The sequence below is a fragment of the Frankliniella occidentalis genome, unplaced genomic scaffold (genome assembly GCF_000697945.3).
Source record: "Frankliniella occidentalis isolate FOCC.00 unplaced genomic scaffold, Focc_3.1 Scaffold145, whole genome shotgun sequence".
NCBI lineage: Eukaryota > Metazoa > Arthropoda > Insecta > Thysanoptera > Thripidae > Frankliniella > Frankliniella occidentalis.
The window spans coordinates 147,268-169,234 of record NW_026267272.1 but is presented as its reverse complement, the minus strand read 5'-3'; the positions used below and the strand labels follow the sequence as shown (position 1 = coordinate 169,234).

The 21,967-nt window shown below is 45.1% G+C and overlaps 2 protein-coding genes across 2 annotated transcripts; both read right to left on the bottom strand.

Annotated features, from left to right (window-relative positions):
* Positions 1-2,512: 2,512 nt before the first annotated feature.
* Positions 2,513-13,604, bottom strand: LOC113215971 (scoloptoxin SSD14-like). Its single transcript, XM_052270976.1, has 10 exons — positions 13,320-13,604; positions 7,216-7,371; positions 6,174-6,397; positions 5,889-6,093; positions 5,619-5,813; positions 4,147-4,390; positions 3,859-4,052; positions 3,412-3,652; positions 3,213-3,326; positions 2,513-3,134 (listed from the first exon to the last, which is right to left on the bottom strand). The coding sequence occupies exons 1-10, from the start codon at positions 13,331-13,333 to the stop codon at positions 2,976-2,978; spliced, it is 1,746 nt and encodes a 581-aa protein (XP_052126936.1). The 5' UTR covers positions 13,334-13,604; the 3' UTR covers positions 2,513-2,975.
* A 917-nt stretch (positions 13,605-14,521) lies between these two features.
* LOC113216071 (importin-13) lies at positions 14,522-21,695 on the bottom strand. The gene is made up of 17 exons (XM_026435773.2): positions 21,480-21,695; positions 21,040-21,219; positions 20,766-20,933; positions 20,421-20,646; positions 20,086-20,287; positions 19,845-19,995; positions 19,533-19,748; positions 19,260-19,451; positions 18,907-19,162; positions 18,642-18,823; positions 18,399-18,560; positions 18,053-18,301; positions 17,835-17,972; positions 17,504-17,729; positions 17,270-17,425; positions 17,007-17,181; positions 14,522-16,906 (listed from the first exon to the last, which is right to left on the bottom strand). Exons 1-17 carry the CDS (start codon positions 21,480-21,482, stop codon positions 16,801-16,803), a joined length of 2,988 nt encoding a protein of 995 aa, XP_026291558.2. The 5' UTR covers positions 21,483-21,695; the 3' UTR covers positions 14,522-16,800.
* Between the last annotated feature and the right edge of the window lie 272 nt (positions 21,696-21,967).

The following is a 21,967-nucleotide window of genomic DNA, read 5'->3' as shown; positions in this document are numbered from 1 at the left end:
TCTATCGTGCATCATTTTCAACTAGAACTAGACGGACGTACGGTGCTCATAGCAGTTATTGGCTCTTTTCTTTCCTCAGACGTCATAAATGACTATAAACGTTTATCTTGACTTTCCGTAAACTTTAGTCCAAACTAGTGCAAAAACACAATATATATTTTTTTCGAATATGGAGCAGGAAGGATAATTTCAGTCGTCTTGGGTTCGGAATGTGCGGGATACGCTGGAGAGAAGTGATTGGTTTGTGTAGATCTGAATTGTTTTGATATCTACTTAAATTTGAAGGGAATTGTGCAACATGTGTATCAGGCTCAATACATGGCTGTGTCATGTTGAATGCCTTGTTACTTATTGAATATTAACTGTTCAATAAATTATGGTGCTTTGACTCTTTTAGAGGCTCCAAAAGAGCAATAAGAAATCTAACACTATTTTCTACTTCTGGTTGTTCTATTTAACTCCTTTGCTGAATTAGGACCAAATTTTACTTTTTATCCTAATGGAATAACACCAGAGAGAAAGAGAAGGCGCCAATAAAGGCCCTTCAATTTTGTCCTGCTCGTAAGTGAAATTTTAAAGCATTAAATTTTTAGAGAGTGCATTACGCTGTTTATTCTGATTGCGATAAGCGTAGTATACTGCAAAAGCACAAATAAACTAGATCATTGTTACCGACATTTTGAAACGCGCTACGTAATAGCCACTGGTTTGTCAGCTAGCGTCTGTTGGAAAGAATAGCTTTGGTCAATTACACTCAAATTTTAGGGTTTCAACTTGAAATCAAATACATAGGAAATCTAATAGAAGTATAGGTTTACGTACCGGGATATGTGAACTAAAGTATAGAAAAGACGGGTATCAGGTGTTACCCCTATTAATTATAGAAAATTATCGCCACATTGCTTTAGAATTGCATTTTCGTGTGCTGACAAACCCTTCATTTCTGCCTGCCTGAATAAAAAGGCAACAACAAACTGTTTCGAGCGCACTCAAATAATTGTTTTTGGGCCCAAATAAAAATCTTTTATACGCTCTACGTAACGAGGGTCACTCCTCAAAACTTCTACGTACTTTTGTGAAAGCAGATACTGCCTTGAAGGCCTAAGAATGTGGTTGACATCGATTTAAAACAAATTATTTGGAGCAGCATAAGACAACGTCGAGACAGCGTTGCATTTTGTGATAGTGAATGAACCACTCAAATTATGCAAACTCTTTATTTTCCCGCGTGCGTTGTTTCTGAAACGATCCAAAGCCCATTTTCGTCACTAAGACAAAATAAGCTTTTCAGAGAATATATTGTTATGGTGTCACCTAGAATATTCAATTGAATTTTCACTATTTTTATGAAGAGTGATGTTTCTTTCTAGTATAAGAGAATTGGCGTCCTTGGAACATTTTCTGTGAAAATGGGGAATTTTTACTTCATGTGTACATATGTGTTTGTAATCTCGCCTCATTGTAATATTACTACTTAAAAGAGTGAAGGGACAGAAGTTAAAACATCTAACAAATTAAAAATTGTTTTAACAAATTTCATGGCGGGAGAAAAAGTTCGATTTTCTAGTTTAAATTCCAAATTGTTAAGGGAAGTCATGAGCACTGGCTGGATTCGGAAGAAAAAAGGAGAACTTAGAATTTAACTGCTGAGTTTCGAAATGCAGTTGTTTAAGTCATTCCTTTACTAAAAACTATAGCAAATAAATATGAGATCTGAGTCCCGTTTTCCAAAACTCTATAATTCATTTTATAAGACATTTTGTGTAAATATCGAACATAAAAGCTTCCTACACCCTAAAACTGCCTTCACAGCTGTTAAGAGAACGTTATGTGTAGTGTTCAAGGATGTGAAAGTATCTCCTACGAATAGTTAGGCTTGGTCTGTCTTATAGTAAATAAACCTAAATTATGATTAAGCTCTTTCATTTAACCTAATGATAAACCTTATAATTTTCAAACGTCACACGCGTTTTTGTAGGGACAACCAATATGAGTAGAGAAGAAATAGGGAAAGTTATATGGTACCAAGATTCGCTAGTGCAGCTCTGGTGGCGCGCGGAATAGAGTAAAGTAAAAAAAAGACATTGTAAGCTGATTTATTTTATGTATTTTAAACAAAATCAGGCAGTTCTCGAATTGACGGCCTTAAACGTAACTACCCTAAATAAGAAAAGAAAGTATAACGTCACTGGACTTGCACGAAGGACACCGACCGCGGTCCCATGTATTTTGACTACGACCTCCGAGCGAGTTAACTACGAAACATAAAAAAAAATGAACGCGTAAAATAAATCCAGCCAGCTCATCCCTAACCGACGATGGCGCGAGAGTCTGCCACGCCCCTTAAATAATTGTGAAGAGTGAAACCAGGCTGTGTTCTTACTCCGATGGTGATTAAAGAATTGCGAAAATTGCGTCCGGTGCCTTTCTCGTATCCTAGTTCAAAGTATCAACATAACATGTCTATATACAATGACTTGCCACTCGTGGCTGGAGAAGTCAAAGGCAAATATATTATATACACAACACAAAATTTATTAAAATTAGACACATAAGAATACAAGATAAATAAGCAAGATGACTTTGATCTATATGGCAACGTCACAGCCACATGGACTTGCTCTTTCTGCCCAGAAGACAGCAAATTGATAATTATTACACATCCTGAACCTTATTATTACACACATATCACAGACAAATTACTAAATCTTTTCCAAGAAGCACCACGCTTTCAGTCTGAAACACCGCCCTCCGCAGTCGCACTCCGCGGTGCGGGCCGCTCGCAGCCGCGCCGGGCCGTTAGGCAACACATCGGACCCGACCCGGATGAGAGCGTGCCGGCCGCGTTGGAAGGGGTGGAAAAGTGTTTGGCGACCCTAACCGAGCGGAGAGCTCTGGTCGAAACGAAGTCGTCGTGAATGGACACGCGTCTCTGCCACCACCAGTCGGTCCCGGTCCCGGCGGCTGGGCCCGGGTCAGTCGCCCCTCTCGACAAGCGCGGTGACGCCCTCCCTGCGCGCGTCGGCCGACGGGTGGTAGAAGTTGCCGTTGACGGCGATGGCCATCACGCTCGACGCAGTGGTCGAGAGCTCCTCGTATACGTGGCCGAATTTTCGAAACTCGTCAATCAGGTCCTGGACAGCAAGTTTGTTAGTGACGGAGGAGCGTTTAGCAGGCCGGGGGGAACGGCAAGGGAATGTCGTAGTGCTTACCTGTCGGAAACCTTTCTCGCACTTGACCCTCATCGGTACAAGCTGGTGGTGGATGCGTTTGGCCTTGATGGCCTCGTCGAGGTCCACGCCCAGATACAAGTGCAACAGCGTCACCTGCGCGGCAGTCCGAGAGCAGGGCGGTGATGAGCATGGCGGGTGGGCACGAGAGACTACGACGGCGAGGGTCATTTTTACTCACCAGGCCTGCCGCAGAAGTGATCCGCGGACCGCCGGAGGCGCCGATGACCAGCCTCACGTCGCCGTTGGAGTCCAAGATGACCGACGGCGACATGGACGACTGTGGGACCTTGCCCGGCTTGATGAAGTTGGAGGGTGAGGGTGGCACGCCGTACGTGGAGGGGGCCTCCGGCAGCGAGAAGTCGTCCATCTCGCTGTTGAGGATGATGCCCGTGCTGGGGGACACCATCATACAGCCCCACCTGCGAAGCGCAGTACGTTAGACCACTTTAAATGCAAGCGTATGTTTTAAAAGACTTTAGAAGATTTTTTTTCCGATTTTTAGTGACATTTTCTGATTTTCCCCCCTGATTTTTTAGGTACAGTGTGTTTTTCAGTAAAGTCTTCCTCGTGTTAGACGCCGTCAAGGTGGACGTCGCCGTCGAGAAGGACAGCTGCTCTGACTCACTCTGTGTTGACGGTGCTGGTCACAGACACGGCGAAGTCCTCGGTGATGACAGATACGTGGGCCGTTCCCTTCGGGTTGACCGTGTCGAACGTCGCGCCGTAGTCCTTGGGATCCTGCGAGGTCTGCTTGTCGTGGCTCAGGATTTTCTGCCTAATCTCGTCGACGAACGTCTGGTTCACGAGCTGGGCGGATTTCTGCGCAAACAGCCGAGGTGAGTCGATGCCGTTCAGATGTCCTCATGCCACTAGGGGTGCACTTCCAGCCGGCGACACGGGACACCAGACTTACCACGTAGACGTTGGCGTTGTCGGGGTCCCCGACGGGGTCACCGAACTCGGAGCGGGCCGCGTAGACGAACTTCATGGCCTCGATGATGCGCTGGTACTGGTCCGCCGTCTGCAGCGGCGGCTTCACCATTCCAGCCGTGATCATGAGGAAGTGGGCGAGCAGCGGGCCGGAGCCGGGCGGCGGCGGCGCGATCAGCGTGTAGCCGCCCGGGAGCTTGGCGATGGTGGCGTTCGTCACGCGCGGCCTGCACACGACAGTCACACCAGTCACACCAAGGGATCAAGGGGGCAGGCTGGAGCCAGACGGCGGCGTCTGCGCGATCAGCGTGTAGCTGCCCGGGAGCTTTGTAGCCACCCGGGAGCTTGGCGACGGTAGCGTTCGGCGTTCGTCACACGCGGCCTGATCACACGCCAGTCACACTTAGTCCAGAAATTAACGTGTTCGTTCTTCTCAGGTTCATGTACGGCAAATGACCGGGGAGCTAGGTGCCTGTGAGACTGGGGGTAGGCCACCCCGCAGTACACGCATGCACTGCAGGATAGTTGTTGCCTACCCATCAGACCCAGAGCCCTGCACCGAGCGAGCATCGCATGCCTACATGGCGTCCGAAAGCGGTTGTGGGGGCGAGAAGCTCGCGCCGGGCCATAGCTCCCTCTCACTCCGATTCGCTTTCGGACGCCATGTAGGCATCCGATGCTCGCTCGGTGCAGGGCTCTGATCAGACCGACGCCGTATGTACTTTCTGTATGACCCCTAACGGCACGAGAGGTACTAGTCGACTCGAACGGACGCATGCCGTCGAGGCCTCGTGGAGGGGGCGGCGCTGGGCCGGGCCTATACCTACACCTCCCCCAGCCTCAGGCTCTAGAAGCCCGGTTTTTATACCACCACCGCCCTTGGAACTCCGCGCGACGCACGGCAAAGAAAATTGGGGCGCTCGCCGGAAGAGGGGAGGGCACTTGGCTCGTGCAGGAGAGGAGGCTGTCGTCTCGTTCCGCAGGAGAGCCGCCGCCGGGGGCAGCCAGCGGCAGCCAGCCTCCACGCCTCCCCTTATCGGGCGAAGCGATTTCCCGAGTCGTTGGCCGCCCCGCGCATCGCTGGGCGCCGAGCGCAAGGCCGTACGCCGAGATACAGGTGAGCCCGGCCAGGCACGGGCGCACACCCAGCCCGCGACAGCCGTCCGCGGGGTAGGGACTCGGTAAAAACAAGGTCGGAATTTAGGAGGAGACTCTGGCCACTTCAAGGAAAAGGGGGACAATAACTGAGCTCGGTTATTCTAGGTTCCCAACTTTAGGGTCCGTTTTCCTCAATTTTGGGGGAGGTATACCTGACAGTTTTGCATCAGAAGAGGGCGCAGAACCAAAATCAGGAACCTTGGCACCAGTTCTACCCGCTCATGTCTTCCTCGGTTAGCGGAACCCCACTATCGCATCAAACATTCGACCTCGACTTTACCGTGTCCTCCTCCTTACTTGTAGTTTTTCAGGTCCTCGGCCGTGACGATGCTGCCGAAAGCTTTCAGATCGGCGAGGAACTTCTCCGTGAGGCTGCCGTTGTGAAGCGCATCCGCGCCCTCCTTCGCGATGACCTTCAGCGTCTCGGCCAACTGGGTCCGCTTGACCAAGTCTCCTTTCTGCTTGACGGTGCCGTTGACGACGAACAGCTCACTGCAATTACGCCAGAATCGGCATCAAGTCTCGTCCCTCCACGGGTGCCGCAGACTGTACACGACGGACCCTTACCTGAGCGTCGGCGACTGCAGGACGTGCGCCTGCTTGTCCTTGAGGATGTTCTCGACGTACTGGATGACGGGGACGCCCTCCTCGCAGATCTTGATGGTGGGCTCGACGAGCTGGGCCCATGCGAGTTTGCCGCCGTGCTTTTGGGCATACTCGTACGCCACTTTGTAGCCCTGCAGCTCGGCCGGCACCGCGATGGCCTTCCCGCCTGCGAACACAACGGGGAGGTTGAGTTTGAGTCCGCCGTGGGCGGCCCGTCGGGCGGGGCGGCAGTACTCATCCACTCACTGAAGACGGAGCCCTGGTCTTCGTTCTTGCCGAACATGTTGACGTCAGCGGCCGCGGGGGCCACCTCGCGCGCGTTGAGGACGAACGACTCCTTGGTCTTGCGGTTATAGATCGTCATCATGAAGCCGCCGCCCAGGCCCATGCTCTGCGACGAGGACACGCCCTCGCAGATCAGGATGCCGATCGTCACCTCAATGGCATTGCCTCCAAGTCGGAGAAGCTTCCTGCAGGGGGAATAAGCAGAAGCTGCGTTTAGGACCAGCCCAAGTCAGGCAGCGGCATCACTTCGCATGAGAGACAGAGACAAAGAGAAAGAGGGAGAGAAACTTAGCTCTCAAGGACTTAATGAGGCGACGATAACAGCGGCCGTCGAGCCCAGCCCACCTCGAGGGTGGCAGCTGGTCGGTGGACGCACAGTTAATCGTGATGTGATAGCGTGTCTGGGTACACGCGGGAAATTGTACACCTTGAGAAACCTGACAAATACGTTCTAGGCGCTACAACGAGGGAAAACGCTTGAAAGTCCAACGCATTAGAACGGAACGGCACAGGGTGGTTCTTTGCACCGGTGCATGTGGCTTGGCCAACCCTCTGCGACGTGTAAGGGATAAGCCCTAAAGTACGCCGTTGCGAAATTGCCAAAGTTTCCTGTGTTTCCTGTGCAAGCATTCATAGCGCCTGGGAGGCAGGCAACATCTCGCCTGCATTGCATGCGTGTACTGCGGGGTGGCCTGCCCTGAGTCTCGCAGGCGCCAAGCTCCCGTAATTTAACAAGTGAATTTGAGAAAAGCGGACGGTCTCTGCTGTACGATCTCAAAGGTCACAAAGGGCCTACGTGGGAGGGCAAACCCGCAAACACCGAGGCGTGCAAAGAAACGTCTGGGGTAGCCAGCCAAAAATCTCGGCTGACTGCAAAGGGACGGTGGATGGGTGGAGGTGGAGAATGGTTTGGGCACCTCACACTTTCAGCATTCAGGGTGGGCCCATACGCTATGAGCCGTTAGGCGCCATGCTAAGTGACGACACAGATGTTTGTACTCACTCGCCCACTTCTTGACAGGGTGCCGCGTCCGTAGCGATTGCTCCCAGATGGCCGCGGGGGTGGTCATCGCTCTTGGTAAGCACCACGGCCAGAACTATCACCACCACGATCGTTGAGGCGGCCAAGATGCTCACCAACCACTTGGTGCGTCGCGACCTGCGAACACACAGACACCAGCTTTATCACAGGACCTCGCCGCGACCTACACTGCACGGTAAGTTTCTTAGCAACAGCCCTTCGTAACGTACCGGGTGTAACTGAATACTCAGCAGTGTTGCGGGATTGCATACCCAATATGGCCGCAGGGGCCATGGGCCCTTACGGGGGTAAAGATTAGGCAAACCCGCAACACTGCTGCGTATTCACAGTTACACCCGGTACAAGGGATTTGAATACCGCTCTGTTTGTAACCAAGAGTGAGAAAAACCAAGGTTGCAACTACAAGTTAAATACCTTCAAGTTTTTAACTTCGTCGAAGTGCACTTTAAGTGTGCACTGTAAGTGTTAAATGCTTACGAAGTGAATGTTTTGCAACGTTACGAACCATCTTTCATTCTTTGTATTGCCAAGCAATTGTTTGTATTGAGGTGCAATTGTTTGTATTGAAAAGCAATTGTTTGTAAGGCTGGGAAGGTTCTAACGAACCGTCGATTTGCATTTCAAACTATTTGTTCGTCATCTTACAGCTTACGAAGAATTTGTTCGTAATATCGTGCTTCTTTCATAAGCTACAAACGTTTTCGTTTGCCTTACGAACCTGTTCTTCGTAAGCAACTTCCAGTGTACAACTACTCTGTTTAACACTTCCTCACACATTAAAGCGCCCAATCTAAGGAAGCGTTTTACAGCGGGGCTGCACACTTACCGGTGCACAACTACGGTGTTGAATACTTTCAAGTAGTGTTCAACTCAGTGGCACACTTACAAAGTCTTAAGAAGTTGCACAACTCGGTTTATCAGTGTAGTTGTGCCCAAGGCGCAGGGCTTAGCGCCACGCACGGCGGCGCAGTGCGGGGCGGACAGGGCGCCACGGCCTTCAGCAAAGATCGCACTAATAAAGAGATTTGTGGGGCGCCGCGAGTAAAATGTCACGTCGCGGTAGAGCATGTGGAACACAAAGCGGCCGGCGGCCAGACGATGCACAATGCATCGTAAAATGTTGCAATGAAGACGGATAAAGCAGTGCTTCAGAGAACGCGAAAATGAAAGGACAAACATGAGTCGAGCACCGTGAAAGCTCTTGAAACGCACAGTACAGTCGCTCAGTGCAGCGCCAACGGTTCTGCTGGTGCTAGTGTAGGACACAATGAGTACTTACAGTTTTCTGTGTAGGACTACACCACCTTCCCTTCAACTACCGCACAGTCCGTCAATTGTAACTGTCGGACGCAAGTTGTCGTACACAAACAACTGCTCTTGAAACTGTGACACTGTACGACACTCGAGTTTCCAGAAAGGGGAAATCTGGCTAGAGCGCATTCCTAAGGCTCTGGTACTTGATCCAATGATATGGGCGAACCCCTCCACTTGCAAACTCTCTGCGAACCGACCATATCCGGACATAACGCGAACTCATAAAAGAGATAAGAATTTGTGTATTACTCTGCCCGACGGGTGTCTGCACCGGTCTGTTAGCAAACACTTTGATGATTCACCAAACGTCACCTTCTTTGCTGTTTTTATCTTTGCCCACTTTTGGTTGTCTTTAAGCTCTGTGGTCACGCGAGACGCGACGCGCGCGGTCTTCATAAACCTAATTTTTAATGGGCAATATTCAGAAAGTCATGCTCCAAGGTTTACCTGAGGTGAGGGAAATCACTCTGGAACACAGCGCACGTAGTATGTATTTCACAATAATTTCAGAATATTTCGCGTTTATAGCGTTTTTTTATTCCTTAAATAGGTAAAAAGTGCTCGATTTTTGTGGAAAAGGGGGAAAACTTTGACAAAGTCATTTTGAGGACGACTGATCAGTTCCTCAAAGTTTTCCCTTTACCAAAAAAAATAAAAATCGGGCATTGTTTGTGTCGTGTTCGGAGTACTTGTGGTATGCCGGGGATGTTTATCGATTATTTTACCGTCTATTTCGTGCTTGTCTAGCACTATTTCGATTTCGCTTTTATTTCGCATTAATTTCGCGTACAGTCGTACGATGTATTGTGCATGTAATTTCCCCTTGGGTTCACGTCATACCACGCCAAACGTCATACTGAGTAGGACTGAATCTAATGATAAGATACCGGGATTTCAACTCATTAATCCCGTAATCCTAGTCCACGTGTAGTGGCGGGTAGATAATATGTCAAGTCATTACTCCAAGCAATTATTATTTATCGGAATGCTCCTGACCCGCAGAAGTGTAATGACATCACCCTTTTAAGTGCCCACTCCGACGCGTCCTAACAACAAGATCCTATCAGCAGCGTGCCGAATACACAAAAGTATATCTGCAAAACGAGGATGGGTGCAGCTATTCACCTTTGTGTGGTTTGCAAGTATGTGGAAGATATTTATGGCAATCTGCGCACACGGAAAGAATCCCAATGTTCAATTATTGACTGCAATAAGTTAAGTAGAACGAGCGGATACGGAGTAATAAGCACTTTCTTTGGAGGTATCCCGAAACCCGCGTTTTGCAGATAGACTTTTGTGTATTCGGCACGCTGCAGATAGAATCTTGTGTATTGGGTGCGCTGCAGATAGGATTTTGTGTATTTCGGCGAGCTGCAGATAGGATCTTGTTGTTAGGGCGCGTCGACTCTCGATCGTTACCGATACAAACAGACGTTTTACCCCGTTGGAGCGAATGGGTATATACCAGTCCGCGCCCGCATGCAGATTTCAAGAAAGTCTCCTCAAAAAATGTGGGATGTTTCCTCATTTTTCCTCAAAATTCAAGGCTCTGAGGAGCTTTTTTCTCAAACATGGAAGTTCCTCAAAGTTTCCCCTTCTCCCTCAAAAGCAGACAATTTTCTCACCGTGCGACCGTTATGGGAGAGTGGGGCACAGATTGTCACTTTTTGGAAAACCTTCTCCACACTGGTAAAACAAGTGTGCCTAATTTAAACACCAACGTGTGCAAGTTATGATTTTAAACATTACATGGTGTTTAACTCAATTCGCACCCTTGCGTGGTGTGCACATTATAACCGTTTTGTAAACATTTAATTTCTGCACACTTGGACACACAATTATACAGGAACCATTCGGTGTGCAGCTGCTATACTTTTCGGAAGTGTCGAAAGTTTAAACACCAAATGACGTTTAACCTAGTTAGACACCACAATATTTTGAGAAAATGCACACTTGAACTTAAACACCAATTCACATGCAACATTAAACACTTGTTTTACCAGCGTAGAAGTCGTAGTTTAGGCCCCGAAAAATCATTCGTGTATTCTTCCAAATCAAATCATCGCGAGAAGAGACCCCGGTAATTCACAGTATGTGCCCCGGGGTTGGGGCACATTTTGTCACCATGGTTAGTCAAGTTAAGTCTATATCGCCCCTACAAACAAAATTACACTAAAACTGCCCTTACTGCAATAGGTCATAAAATGAGTGAATTTACCTGTCCCAATGTGGAGGCATTTGCTGTCAATAAATCTTTGGATGACCGCTGCCACCATATACCGCTGAAAATTTCGCTACCCCCATCTTGCAATCGAATGTAGGGGTTAAGAGGTGACGAATTTCACAATTTAGCTGACCGTAAAGTTGAATGGGGAGCTATTGTGAGTCTGTTGACAGTATATGCCCCTGACAGTGAGTGCCCCACTCTCCCTTACTCTGATTGACAAGCCCTGATTTAAGACATCGCGATATCCAGTTGGTGAGATAATCACGATAATCAGCTTTGCCAGACGGACGTGTCTTTGGTATGCAAGTGTTTAACGTGACCTGTGCTGATAACGTTAGTTAATACCAACATTCTTGTAAAGCTTTCTATAATCCCAGTAACAATTCCTAGCCATTAAACTATCATTGGTGAAGGTGTAGTTCCTGCAACTAGTTTCTTTTTATTCACTAGTCGTTTTGCGCCATTGTCGCACTATCATGAGAGGGCTTGGATGGGATAACAAAGTAAAGCTCCCGTAATCTTAAGAGACAAGAAAATCCTTCTCGGCTGAAGGCATGCAACTCAATTGCCAGCGATGGTCGGCACAATTAATGGGCATACATACTTGCGTCTAATTAGTTCAGCAACATAACATTTTCTTCTCCGAAATTAATGAACCGTGTGTCAGCAGGACCACGACAGAGCAGTGTGCAAGCCTGCTCACTCCATTCGCTGAGGGTGCCATGGCTCGAAGGGTAGGCAACCCCGCAACACTGTGTGTCGTAGCCCCGACACACGGTACACTGTTGAACCAAGTAGTCTGCAACTGCTTCACACTTTTAAGTGCACAACTACCGAGTCGAACATTTCCAAGCATTTAAGTTGCAGTTGCACACTTGCAGGTAATAAAGAGTTGCGCACTTGGTTTATCAGTAGGCGCCCATTTTTTTTCAAGCTGGAAACCTTTGAGTCCCCTGTGGGCACACGGTGGCCACGCTTCGCAGACAGTACGTCCGCAATGCGCCGTTTCTAAATGCCAAGATGAGCCTAGCTGGCTCTGTTAGCGCCTGGTAGGTAGGCAACAAATTGCGTGCATTGCATGCGTGTACTGCGGGTTGGCCTACCCCGAGTCTCGCAGGCGCCGAGCTCCCGTGATTCGCCGAATGCATCTGAGAAAAGCGGACGTCCTCTCTAGCCGATCCCGAACGTCACCCCTCGACAGGCCGTTTAGGAAATCTCTAAGGACTTTGGAAATTTAGTTCACGAAATAAATACCCCTTATTGCGAAATGACAGCTGATTTTTTTTTTAAAACGTGTGCTCATTCCCTCTACTCCCTATCTGCGCTTGGCGGCGTCGGAGAACGGAACGGATGCACTCGTGCTCGTCGCGCCGCTCCGCGCGGCTATTGCCCGAGGTTATGAGACTTTACCTTCAAAGTCGCGTTAGACCTGGCAGCCGCGGCGGCGAGCGGACCGTAACGGGGCCGCGGACGCGAGGGGCGCACAGGACACCGGCGGACACCGGCCCGGGCCGGGCGGTCGGACCCGCGACTGCGGCGCGACCACCTGGTGGCCACGTCTCCAATGGTGACGCGGACACGGGGGGAGGACGATCCCCGGAGCAAATGTTTTGTTGCGAATGCCGGCGGCTCGTGAACGGGCGAACGTTGCGTAGGACGCTTCCAGCCGCTTCCCTCCCGTGCTGGATAGCTCAGTTGGCAAGGTGAGCAGCGCCCATCCAGAGTCTAGGGTTCCACTCTGTGTGCACGCGGCCTTTTTTCTCGCCAGTGCGACGCATGTCTGCAGACTGTCCGAGAGGTCTGATGGTGCTCATGTACCTCTTTGCATATACTTCTGTTGCCCTCTCCCCTATTTCACTGACAGTAGCCAGATAGTTCTCTGTTAGCGGCCTGTTCGATTACCGTACAAGTATTGAAATCCGAACTATGACCAGACCTCACTTATGTCCGAGAACTGTCCGGGATATGCCTGGGCAACTTGTAACTGCATTCTATCTGACCTGTGTGTCAATCTTATATGGACCGTGACTGGGACCTAGCCGCTTCCGAACCATATTAGGTTTGAGAAGAAACCTAGCACACTTACTGAACGCAAATAAATCTCGAACACTTATTTCCATGCGGTATTCAAAGCGGCTCGCTAGCGTCGAAGCCTGTTACGCGAGACGTGGTCTAGCTTCTGCCTAGTTCTGTTAAAGCGAAATGCCACGAGGAAAGAGGTTATCAAAACGACAAAATCGCGTCGTTCTGATAACCTTTCGACATTTATTTCGACTTCATTATGCACTGGGTGGTGCCTACCAAGTCTTAGATCAATCAGGATGAAAAAGCTGGAAGGTCAATACGGCTTTCAAAAAGAGTAATTCTTAAAAAAAAAAAAAAAAATCTCGCCAACAAGGAAAACAAAACAATAATATTTCCTTTCGAAACTTCGGAATGTGGCTGCTGAGACACCAACCAAATCGTGGAATCACTCGATCAACACCTTCCCCCATCCACAACTAAACAACAATAAAGCACTTACCAGTTGTGAAACATGGCGAAGCGGGGCAGTGGGGCTGGTCCGCAGTGCTTGGGCTCAGCTGTGGCTCAGCTGTTGCTTTGTGCCCGCGTCCGGCGTCCGCCTTCCTGATCTAGCTCAATGAGGCGGGCGGGCCCAGCTGGCTGCGGGACGCGTCTAGCTTGCTTGGCTCAGGCCGGCCGGCTATGCCGTACAAGCGCGGACAGGGCTGAGGGTGCGGCGCTGCGTCCGCCGTGTCTAGTCCCGGAGGTCCCGGTGCGATGTGTGCGCGGCGCGCCTTTGCGTGCCGCCAGTAGTAGCCCGAGCTTGCCGTGGCCCGGCCGGCTCGGCTCGGCCCGGCTCGACTCGGCAGTCACCTCACCTGTTGTAGCGACCACCGCCGGGCCATGGACATGCGGCGTGGCGGTGGCGCCGCTGGGTTGCGCTCGGCACGCTCTGCACGATTACCCCCCGCGGTCACCATCACACACAGCGCGACAAAAGTGTCAACAGTCTTATTTCAGGTATGACAGACGGCCGCCACCCGTAAAAGCGGAATGCGTCTGGGAAGACACGGGGGAAGTAGTAGTGACGAGAAATGCGAAATCTGCAGTAAAAATCGAAGATAATTGAAATTAATGGTTTTACGTAGTCCCATACTCTTCCCAATTAATTTTTCTAGTCAGCCACAGACGACTTGGAGTGGTCATATGGTGCGACACGAGTGACAAAGAGATATTCACGAAGTTGTACTCGCTGCTGCGTCATGACCAGGAGAGATAACAACGAGGCGGTCCAACGCCTTGAGTCCCAGAAAATATCGAGGGGTGTCGTTTTCCAGCAATCGTAGCCACCATGTGACCGCGTAGGACTCGATGTGCTAATGAGCTCAAAGGCGAAAGACGCGCACTTACTGATTTCCGTACATATCGACAGACACCATTGAGAAAACGCCCGAAGTAGGCAGGCAACGTGCAGAGCAATCTGTCTGCAAAAAGCGCGACACTACCTCACAAGTAATGCCCACAGAAATCTGTAGATCCGCGCCTGCGACACAGCTTTCGATGTGCTGCGTACCTCCCAGGTATTGTCCCGGCTTTTACGCGTGGCCCGTGTTGAGAACCTATACCCATCCCAGCATTCCTGCACGACGGCGCGATCCGCTCATCAACACAGGTGCAGTGCAAGTTGGACAGAGGAGGGCCTTCGCAATAAGGAGAAAGCGATTTTCCACATCGAATTATTTCTTTCAAACTTAGAGGTCACTTCAGCATTAAAAAAGAAAATTAAACAGCTTGGTATAGTGGCGGGCAACACAGACAAAGCCCACAAAAACCACAAACATTGACTTCAATTTCCCTTTCTTTAAAAGAATATCAGATCGAATCTTACACTTAGTATCACAGTGCAAACAATAAATTACACTCAAAACACACAGATAGTAGACAGACAGTGCAAAAATATGATTCATAGGTGGCTTTTTAACAAACGTATGGCATGAACAAAAATGTTATCATTTAATAGAAAATGAGACTTTTCTTGGCAAATTGATAATTGATTCCAAGCCACTCCTACTCCTATGTCTGATCTACTTTTCAGACTGCAAACTGAATATTATACCATAAAGTGTCATCACACATTTAGCATACCTCAAAACACTGACTCTGTTGTTAACACAGTTTAGGTAAGACAAGAAGACTTGGGCTGGAAAGGGACAACATGATCTTTACAAAGGCAAAGAATAATTTAGGAAGAAGGTGGCAGGAATGCTATGTTAATCACATTCAGACTTTTCATCTCAACATACAAAATTTGAGACAGTTTGTGTATGACCATGATACTGTAGACAGATATGCTTCTTAAAACACATCACAGAGTACTCAACAACATCCAATGAACTACACATAACTAGTTCCACATAGTAGTCATAGGACTAAGAAGTTAGACTAAACAGGGTGAAACATTATTGATATGCCTAAAAAAGCTATCCACTTCATCTGACTAAACACTATCACTGAGGAACTTAGAATGAACTATCTTGCTTCAAAAAAGATCATTTTAAGTCTATTGTACTAAAACTGCAAACACCAATCAGTTGTGAATTTTAATCTAAGAGACTTGAGAAAATAATTTTAATTGAACGATTCATTATTATGTTAAAATTAGAAACATAATACTGTTGGATTACCGGTAGTCAATTGACTGTATGAACAGGGTATAAACCAAACTTGCATGGAAAAAATAAATAACACACTAAAACAGTACTACTGTGAATCAAACAACAGGATGCTGCTTTTTCCCATAAGACTAAATTCTTATTTTTCATGTATAAAATACATGAATGTAATACATAGGTAGATAGCAGTTTTTAAAGTCTTCCTAAATACAGTGACTTAAAAGTGAAGGAACCCATTGCACTACCAGGAATAGCAACACTTCAGCAATGTCTGACTAGATTGAACTACTAGTTTTTCAAACTTAATGATAGAGCTTGAATTGTACACTTTACATCTGCAAGAAAAACTATTTACAAATTTATGCATGTCCTACTCATCTACATCATACTCAACACATTATAAAAATCTCACCTGGAGCTGATATAATATACCACTATCAATCACAGGGTTTTAAAAACAATGATTTGTAAAGATTTAAATTAAGAATGGCCTTCATAATTTTAAAACATTAAACAAGGATTTGCTCATAAAAATTGTCTAACTAGGAGTTTAGAACTCAAATTTGTACTGGTCGCCATAATCTTTGAAATACTTTAAACGACCATCTGAAACAAGTAGTTTTTCGGTTTTTACATGGGAGTTGAATGTTCAATTTAAATTTAAATTTGACTTTTAACTAGGGAGAGTTGTGGAGAAAATCTCCAAAATGGCCCACACTACAAAAATACACGCTAAAAATTAGAATTGCAAAGCTTAATTTGGCCATGTACAGTTTCATCAACCCCTGAAAATTAAACACAAATACACAGGAAAAATGTATTTGTTTTTTTTTTTAAATCTTATTGAATTTTAAGTTCTAGAGCTTGGTTTGAAATTTTCTAGAACATATTAATTGATATGCGCAGTCAATAAAAATAATTCCCTTTTAAAAAAAGTATGGATTTACTTGTATTACACCATTTACAAGATTGCTAATCCCTCGGATCACAGAATACAAAAACCAGGACATAGAGTACACACATACTAGTTTGGAAATAAAACCTTTTAAGGATGGGTCACTCTAAAATAATAAAAGTAAAATTCAAATTGAACATATTCAGAATAGTAATATAAGTACATACTATGGCCTTTCATCAAGTGTGTCTTTTAACCCCAATGAGGTACTTCAACCTGATATCTGATACAATACATGATTTATTTAAAGGAATAAGTATAGATCACATGAAAAAAAACTCACTCATTCCACATTGATATTATAGGAACATGTACAGTTTAAATGGCTATTACTCACTCACATCAAAATCACAAAAGGAGTCATTGTCCATGGGTCAGAAAAATGGGCTCTGCTGTTCTCCGTATTCATTCACCAAACCTCGACATAAAAGGGAAAATGCACGAACTTTATCTTGCAGCTTTCTTTTGTTGGCCTTTTCTCTAATTGAATGAAACAAAAAAGTGTCAAGTTAAACTTTAAAGATAACAATAAATGTAAAAAAATAGATGTGTAAATCCCCAGTATTTAAGAAATACCAACCTCAAGACCGCTTGGACAAATTGTTCTTTTTCGGTCATAGTAGGACGTGGTGTGGGGAAATTTTCCTGGGATAATAAAGTTGGCAACCAACGTGCAAGATCTTCACAATATTTTTTGTTCAGAGCTAGAAGAACATCTATTAAGGGGTCCATGCACTGTCTTGGAGTTTCTCCACCTGCCAAACCATGAAATAATAATAATTTTAAGGGGGAGTGGGAGATGATGAGCAAATGAGCTAACACAAGAGGAAAGTAAATAGTTACCTATACATCTTAAGATCCGAGATGTAAGATCATGACCAAACTCCTTTACAATTTGGTTCATATGAGGCACTTCTCTACTACCTAAGATAAAATATGATAGATAGGCTGCAGATGCCTTAGAGGCCCCACATTCTGGTAAACTGAGAGACACCATTCCTGTAAAGCAATAAAAGACTTTAAATATGTTCAAAAAATCTTTTCAAAGTAGAACATTGAAAAAATGTTCAAACATACCACATTTAAAAATCTCAGATAAATTATTTCCAACTGCTTGGGATACAGTGTGAATATCTTTTTTCATTAACTTGAGATGCATGTTGTAGAAAGCTTGAATGAGATCAGACTGAGGAGATAAATTGGGTGCTGATCTGCACACTCGTAAGAACACCTCAGTGCAGTCAGCAAGCATCCCTCGCATTAATGCAGCATGATCAGTGTCGGTAACAAACATTATTAACAGCTAGAGAAAAACCAATAAGTTTGTTATGTTTGTTATATTCGTTAACATACATACAATAAGAAAAATAGAAACAAGGTTAAATTTAGTTTTAAACTTAGTCTGTACCTGCTTAGCTGTGTCAAGAAGAGACGGTTGAGGGTGTAAACAAAATGCTGCAGTCAAAAGGTTAACCATATCAGGCAAGAGTGGTTTACAATCATCCAACAGAGTTCCAGATGCGTATTTAAGGGAAGAGCTAACAGCCTGTACAAAAACATTTTAAGACTTAAAAATGTTTCAAAACAGAAGAAATACATAATGAGTGGTATAGATACTGTACATACTGTCATAATGTGTTCATCACTGGCCCAATGCTCTATAACTGTTTTAAGCACAGGAAGCAGCCAACGCAAAATGACTTGGACAGGTTGAACTTCAGGAGCATCCCCTTCACCACTGCCAGTTCTGGCTGGCACAACAAGACCTGCTTCCCCTGATTCTTCATCAGTTGGCAGCCGAGTGTCTAATGTGGAGAACAATGTGCTAACCATACGTAAACGTAACAGAATGTTTGCCTTGACATGTGCGTTTGGCTGCAAAAGTGATTTTAATTTGGCATTTCAATATTTCAATGTAAAAATCATTTAAAAAATTAACATTAAAAAATGGATGAAAAATATGTAAAATTACCACTTGATGAGCAAGCTCTTGTAGTTCTGTTACCCGAGGAAGTAAAACTTCATCCAAGTATGAAAGAATGTCTTGTAAGGGACAAATTGACAAAACTCGACCCACAATATGCATCATTCTAATGCTTTCAGCCGCTCTTAAATGACCTGCAGCTAAAGCTTGCTGAAAGATAGATGTTTGAGAAAAGTATTAGTATTCATTGTTAGTTTCCAAAAAAACAAAACTTCTTTACCATTTAGCTACCTTGGCTGCAAGAAGTATAGGTGAGCAGAAAGGAGAAATAGAGGGCTGGCAATCTCTTGTTAGATCTTTCAAAGCCATTGTAGCAGATGTTGCAACTTCCGCACAATCTAATCCCATAAGAAGAAGAGGCATCACATCTCGAAGTGCTAAGGGATGATGATTGATCCATTCTGCATAGGCGCCTGCAAATTTTTAAAAAAAATTGTGATGTGATTTATGAATTGATAGTACTGCATTATGATGGAGAAGGTATTGGATGACTAACCAACAGTCTCCAAAACTGTGCCAGCAACTCTAACATCTAAGTGATTTAAAGGGAGAGCTTTTAAGCCTGCAAGTAGATTGGGCAGAAAGCGATCTTCTTCCATTGGTACAACTTCAGCTACAGACAAGAATCCATGTAAAATTGTTTCCAAGTGCCGCCATGAAGTAGGGTTGGTTTGAAGACTTTGTAGAGCAGCATCAAGTTTGTTCCAATATAATTGTAGTAAGGACTCATGAAGGATTGAATAACAATAGAGCTGAAGAGAATAAAAAGAATACGGCAGATTGGTTACACAAAGTAAGAAATGCACCATCAAAAAACAAAAAATAATTAGAATCAAAGGAAAAGCTAACCAAAGTGTCTGCTACATCTTGTCTGTAACAGCGAAAGCTCTCTTTGTCCTCACTGTTCCAATTGCTTTCAAGATCATTCCTTTCAGGCAACATACTTTTATGCAACAGTATCTCAGCTAAAGTTGCATAAACTGGGGCAAGTAATTGTACCAACTGATGATATGGTGTAGGATCAGAACCTATAACATCATCCTTTAAAAAAGAAATGAAAAGAGTTGAAAGTTAATTTGGTATTACAATTTTCTACAAGTATGTATGGATGGATTATATTACCTGAAGCATATACCAAAATCCGAAAGCCATTTGAGAGCAGTTTTCTTCAAGAGGATATTGGCCTGGCATGTTGGAGCACTGAAGGATACCTTGAATAAGGCGCATGGCAGTATTCCTTGCTGAAGCCCCTTCAGGAAGAAGTAAGGAATCAAGAAGTAAGTGTGAATGGTTTTCAGCCACTGATACCATGAGGGTGAACACAGCACAGACCAGACCCTAAAATAGAAAGCCAATTTGAACAATGAAACAACATGGCAAAATTGTGACAAAGACATAATAAATGACAGAATGTACTTTAAAATGGTAACAAACCTCGTCAGGCTCAGGAGAATTCAACTGAACTTGCACTATGTCCATTAAACTGACATATTCTTCCATTATTTGCATTACCGTAGCAGGAAATTTGTGACTATTAGGGCGGCACAATAAATTTGTGAGTGCGTCAACTGCAAGATCAGCCATTCTGAAAACCAAAAACATTTTTAAAAATTTAAAATTCTTCTCTTGTTTCTTGCTTACATAAAATTGAAGGTGGGTTCAGGCTCTGTCTTACCCTGCGTTACTTGTATCATGTCCTTGACTACACATTTTAACAACATTTATTAGTTTAGATGAAAGCGTACTACAGAGTGATAGTGGTAGGTGCAGTTGTAGCCATGCACTTGAACAACGTATTGCTTGACAAATATTATCAATATTTGTAACTGAAGAATCAGGAATTCCATCAGGTATAGTTTTTTCAAGGAGTTTAAAAACTGTAAAAAAAAAAAAAGAAGAAAATATGTAGAAGGTTCACACAACAGGAAGAACTGGAAACCATGAAAATTGACAAAATTTCACAAATACATTTTTTCTTTGAGAACTACATGGTTAAAATTAAGTGTATACCTCCAGGGGCTGATTGGTCAAGCTTTGCTCTCACACTCTCACGATGCTGTTGCTGGAATGTACTTGACTGTGTTTCTTCAGCCAAGACAGTCAGGGTTTCTAGCAGAATCCACAATGCTCTGTCAGAGTGTATTTGGGTCTGCCTAGATGAAGTCAAGTGCTCCACTATCTCTTCCACAGCGTTTGGCCAATCTTCAGGAAGCATTTGCAAAGCCATTGTTGCCATCTAAAATAAAAAATAACAATGATGAGATGACAAGGTAAAAACTATATCAAACTGAAACACTTGTAAGAATTACAGAACAAAACACAATCAAATAAATTTTATCTATAAGAAAAGCTTACCACTATACACAAACGGCTTAGCACTATTTTGGGCCCAGAAGAGAACGTCATAATGGTTGACATAAGCTTTTCACGTAGAGCAGGTCTTTGTTCAGCAGGTAGTTCAGGCCAAAACTTGACAAGTTTTAAATGAAGTGTAGATGCAGCAAAAAATTGAACTTCAGCGGACTGTATGAGAGGAAGTAATGAATGAATGAATCAATGTCTCAATCAAATGCTTAACATCATCAATACCTTAAAGTATAAAATTATATCACTTAATTGAATTACTCACCTTATTCAAAAAAAGTAGATCCCACACAAAGCTCCAAGCAGCTGGTGATGCTTGGGCTTGTGACAAGAGGGAGTGTGCTCGCATTTGTTCAGTGGGATTATTACTCTCAGAGTAGAAGTGAGAAATCAACATCTGTAGATTTTCGGCTGTTAAAGCCATATTTTCTAGTCTCATTTCAGCCTGAAAAATTAGTACAAAATGTAAAACGTTGGCTACATAACTTTCGAAGCGAATGACCAATAAAATGTGAAATCAAAACAACACACAGAAGAGGTTAGGATTGTACATATGGCTTGTTAGGGGCTTGAGAAGAAAAGGAAACAAAAAACCTGATGGAATCCGTCAACAAAACGCAAGAGAAAACCAAAAACATTTACATCTACATCTTGTAAGGGGAAATTGTAGGTAAAACAGACGAAAACAGCAATGTTGACACTTACCATAGCTGATGAATTAAAAGTTTCAGCGGGTACAAAAAAACTTAACGGTCTTATGAAACTACCACTAATTTCCTAATCATGACTGGTTTATCATCAAATATCAAAAGAGAAACCTGAAGACTTGGACATTATTTTCTTCAAACAGTAAATTGCCCAGCGTTCTGTTCAGTCTGCAAAGAGTCTGCACTCAAGTCCGCTGTGCTGCGCTGCGGTCTGCGGTCTGCGGTCTGCGGTGCGGACGTTATTCTTTTGTTGTGTGCCACGGCGGAGGCGCGAAGTTTTAAAAGCTTTCAGCGCGATAATAGGTAGAAAACACTTCATTGAACGTGCATTACGCGCAATCCACGCCCATTTAAAGCGGTAACGCGTATTAATTTAAGGCGTCGAAAAAGTCTCATACCTTGGTTGTGCATTCCAATGCGTTTTTCTAGATCGGCGCTACTGCGGGGAAGTCCCCACAACGTTCCCAGCGGATACACCTTCATAGA